Here is a 4,869-nt window from a genome sequence, read left to right on the forward strand (position 1 = left end):
ATGAAAGTAGAGCAAAAAAATACTTAAAGTCTAAAGTGTGCTAAAAAACAGCTGAAAAGAAGAAAGAAAGAAGTGAGCAGCCTACGAATGAGGAGTTAGACTCATCGATTTCTACATCCCTTTATCCTTACTTTTGTAATTTAATTATACAAAATACTTTGGATATTATGACTATGAGTATGAGTAGCTAAACTTCTAATCTAGGGTTTTGATGGAACCTATTGGAGGATGATTTTCATGTTACGTTAATATAGATTTGTCGTAGTATTTTCTCTATATGTTCAACTATATTATTATTGTTGTTTATTGAAGGGCCCTCAATCGACTGTGCCTATTTAGTGTGTATTACTCGGGAGAGAGTGCACATTTAGGTAGTTGTTGAACAACATCACTCCTAACGTATATGAGGGATCAATACGAAGGATTTAAAGGTGGGATTAGGGATAACGAAATCTTGGTACGATCCGAGTGAGCCATAATTAATGCCAACTAGAGTAATTCGGGAGAATATGTCTAGTAAATTGTGGTAATTACTCGGGAGAGAGTTACAACAGTCAGAGTGCTCATGATCGATAGATAAGACTCAGGCAAATTTATAGAAGACGTAGCGAAAAGGATTCCGACAATAGGGGAAATCATAACCTTAGATCATTCCAATTCTTGTCTACAAACCATAGTAGTTAGTTATTAATTGTTGCACTTTCATTACGTAATATTTAATTAGTAAACATCCAAATTGTTACTTAAATATTTCTGAAGATTGATTGCGTGAGTTCGTACGAGTATAGTAGCCGTGTTTGATAGGTTAATTCCTTGTGGGATTCGACTTCGGACTTATTAGCCGAAATATATTTGCAATGACCACTTAGTCTTTTTTATAAGGTATAGTCGGGCGTGATCAAATTTTGGCGTCATTGCCGGGGAGTTAACGGTGTACTAATTGCAACTAAAAGAATTGCTAGAATTCTTAGTGTAGTCAATTTTCTTCATTTTTTAAACCAAATACATTGAAATTTTAACGTTTCTAGTCTTGGGTGTTAAAGGTTCATGCCTAGGAACTCCTCGAGAACTGGTGAATTGCTCGAAGCATTATCAGATCTTAAGAAAGTTTTCAAGGCATTTAATCGTGCAAACAAGAAGGACAAACAGGAACAGAACTCAACAGAACGAATCAAACTAGACATGGATGACATAATAGAAAATCCAAATAACAGAAATAATGACCCGAACAATCAGGGTGTGGCGCCTCTTGTTCCAGAAGCAGCCTTGTATGATTGGGCACAACCCACCGCCGAAAATCTGGCGACCGCAATTGCAGTCCCTCAAATACAAGCGGAATCATTTCAAATCACAAACAACATGCTACATTTGTTGCAGAACAAGGGACTATTTTCAGGGTCTTACATTGAAGATCCTCAGCAGCATCTGAAACATTTCCTGTATATATGTGTCACACAAAGGCAACCTAATGTGACACCGGACGAAATAAAGCTGTTGTTATTTCCATTATCGGTGGCGGGAAAAGCTCAGACTTGGCTTAATTCACTCCCCATAAACTCCATCACTACGTGGGAGGAATTAGTCAAGCAATTTGTAAACAAGTTCTACCCACCCAATAAGACTGCCAAACAAATTGATGAGATATTGAGCTTCAGGCAGAGACCAACAGAAACACTACAAGAAACGTGGGAGAGGTTCAAGGGTATGCTTGTTAAGTGTCCACATCATGACATTCCAGAGCAAATATTGGGGCAGAGGTTCTACATGGGATTGGCAGACATCTTTAAGGATAATGTTGATGCTTCAGCGGGTGGAGCACTTTTGAGCAAATCATTCAGAGAATGCAAGATCCTACTCGATAAAATGGCTCAAAACTTAGGATGGATGACAAGAGACTCTACGATTACTCCTTTAGTTCACTCCGTGGCTTTGGACCCAAACAACTCTATAGCCGAAAATATGGCTACTCTAATGACGCAAATGAGTATCCTCACCAAAAAGATCGATGAATCAGGTCAGAAGCAGCAGGTACACATAGTTGACGTAACTAATGGGGTATTATGTACACCATGCATTAACCAACCTTATGTATGCTCGTGGAGTGCAGAAGGTGACAACCAGCACTATCAGGAAGATATGAACTATATAGCCAACTATGGGGGATAGAGGCAAGGTGGTCAGAATTGGGGTCAACAGAATCAACAATATAGACCAGCACAACAACAGTATAATAACAACAACAATCCTGGAGCTATGCGACCACAGGGTCAAGTGGTGCCTTACCAAAGGCAGCAGGGTTACAACCAGCAAAATCAGCAGCTGGCTTATCAACAACCTCAACAACAACAGATTATGAGACAAGATTTGGGGTCTGTTGAACTTGAGGGAATGTTGGACAACAATAACAGAATGCTGCAACAATTGATTGGGTCCACCAAAAAAATGCAAGACAGAGTAAACTCATATGAATCAGCGATAAAGGGTATTGAGGTTCAATCAGGACAGATTTCTATGGCTCTAAATAATCATCCCCAAGGGACGTTACCTGCAGACACACAAATCAATCAAAAAGATCAGGGCTCGAAACAGCTTATGGCAGTGAGTCTACGAAATGGTAGAGACCTAGATCTGAAGCAAGAGATTGCTCGCGAAAGCCGACCTACTGAAACACTTGTGCCAGTACCCATTGAGATCGATGATTCAACATGGTTAACTGAGGTGATGGTACAACATGTACAAAAGAGCACAAGTAAAGAAAAAGAAGTTGTGAAGGAGACTGAGGTAGCACAAGAAATGATAGTAGAAGCAGTGCCTGAGCAAGATAAAACTCAAATCACAGGAAAAAAGCGACCTCCAGCACCATTCCCGCAGAGATTGGAAATATATCATAAGGACGAGCAATATAAGAAATTCATGGAGAGGTTGAAACAAATACAAGTGAACATTCTACTGATTGATGCGTTGCCAGAGATGCCTAGGTATGCCAAAATGATGAAAGATTTAATGTCTCGGAAATTTGACTTCCAAGACCTGTCCACTGTTACATTGACACAGACATGTAGTGCAGTCGTGACGAGACCCATATCTAGGAAGTTATCAGACTCAGGGAGTTTCACAATCCCATGCACGATAGGCAGCTATGCTTTTGTTAAAGCATTGTGTGATTTAGGGGCAAGCATAAACTTGATGCCCTTGGCTATCTACAAAAGGTTAGGCATAGGAAGAGCTAGACCCACGTCCATGTTACTACAGCTAGCCGACCAGGCAGTGAAGAGGCCCTCTAGTATCCTTGATGATGTATTAGTCCAGGTCGGAAAGTTTATGTTCCCAGCAGATTTTGTCATTATAGACTACCGGGTTGACGAGGAGATTCCCAAAATTTTGGGAAGACCATTCTTGGCCATTGGAGAGCTTTAATTGACTGTAAAACTAGAGAGATGAAAATGAGACTAAATGATGAAGAGATAACATTCAATGTGCAGAAATCTATGTGGCAACCAAGTGAATTTGCTAACTGCTCTCTAATAGAAGCCGTGGATGTAATTTTGGAGGAGGAAGATGAGACCTTGAACGCTAAAGACCCTCTAGCAGCCTATCTCTTGAACTTAGATGAAGTAAATGGAGAGGACTTGGCGGAGTGGGTGTTGGCTCTTAAAGGCCAAGGGTTTTGGAAAAGAGAGATCGAATTTGAGCCTTTGCACGTAGAAGAAAGAAAAATTCCTCCAGTTAAGCCATCGATAGAAGAGCCACCAAAGTTGGAATTGAAACCGCTACCACCTCACTTCAGGTATGATTTCTTGGGACCTAACTCAACTTTACCTGTTATTATATCATCTGGTTTGTTAGATGTGCAGAAAGAGCAGCTTTTGCAGGTATTGAGTGAGTGCAAAACTGCAATTGGTTGGACCATTGCAGACATTAAAGGGATCAACCCGATCTTTTGTATGCATAAGATTATACTAGAAGATGGCCACAAACCTTCCAGAGAACATCAAAGAAGGCTGAACCCCAATATGAAGGAAGTTGTGAAAAAGGAAGTGATAAAGTGGTTAGATGCGGGGATCATTTTCCCCATCTCCGACAATAACTGATCAGCCCAGTCCAATGTGTGCCTAAGAAAGGTGGGATGACGGTAGTGCAAAATGAGAACAATGAGTTGATATTAACAAGAACAGTCACGGGATGGCGAATTTGTATGGACTACAGAAGATTGAACAAGTCCACCCGAAAAAACCATTTTCCCTTGTCGTTCATTGATCAAATGCTATATAGATTGGCCGGGAAATCCCACTTTTGCTTTCTGGATGGATACTCGGGGTATAATCAAATCTCCATTGCCCCGGAAGATAGAGAGAAAACATCATTCACCTGCCCATATGGTGTTTACGCCTTCCGGAGGATACCGTTCGGCCTATGAAATGCACCCGCCACATTTCAAAGGTGCATGATGGTCATCTTCACTAATATGGTAGAGGACATCATGGAGATCTTTATGGATGATTTCTCGGTAGTGGGAGACTCATTCGATGATTACCTAAAGAATTTGAAAAGAGTGCTGAAAAGATGTGTCGAGACTAATCTGTTACTCAATTGGGGAAAATGTTATTTCATGGTACATGAAGGTATAGTCTTGGGGCACCTAGTGTCGAGTAAGGTCATTGAGGTAGATCGTGCAAAGGTTGATGTGATCGAAAAGCTTCCACCACCCACTTCCGTCAAAGAAATAAGACGTTTCCTTGGCCACGTCGGGTTCTATAGACGGTTTATAAAAGATTTTTCCAAAATTGCTAACCCCTTGTGTAAATTGCTTGAAAAAGATCACCCTTTTGTGTTTTCTGATGACTGCAGGGTAGCTTTTGAGGAATTAAC

The 4,869-nt window shown here is 40.6% G+C and overlaps 1 protein-coding gene and 1 non-coding gene across 2 annotated transcripts; one reads left to right on the forward strand and one right to left on the reverse strand.

Moving 5' to 3' along the window:
• Positions 1-1,626: 1,626 nt before the first annotated feature.
• Positions 1,627-1,733, reverse strand: LOC117281291 (small nucleolar RNA R71). Its single transcript, XR_004511897.1, has one exon. It is a non-coding gene; the product is annotated as a small nucleolar RNA R71 (small nucleolar RNA).
• A 619-nt stretch (positions 1,734-2,352) lies between these two features.
• LOC138901769 (uncharacterized) lies at positions 2,353-3,417 on the forward strand. Its single transcript, XM_070189558.1, has one exon. The coding sequence runs from the start codon at positions 2,353-2,355 to the stop codon at positions 3,415-3,417; it is 1,065 nt and encodes a 354-aa protein (XP_070045659.1).
• The last annotated feature ends 1,452 nt before the right edge of the window (positions 3,418-4,869 follow it).

Source organism: Nicotiana tomentosiformis, chromosome 11, assembly GCF_000390325.3.
Source record: "Nicotiana tomentosiformis chromosome 11, ASM39032v3, whole genome shotgun sequence".
NCBI classification, from domain to species: domain Eukaryota; kingdom Viridiplantae; phylum Streptophyta; class Magnoliopsida; order Solanales; family Solanaceae; genus Nicotiana; species Nicotiana tomentosiformis.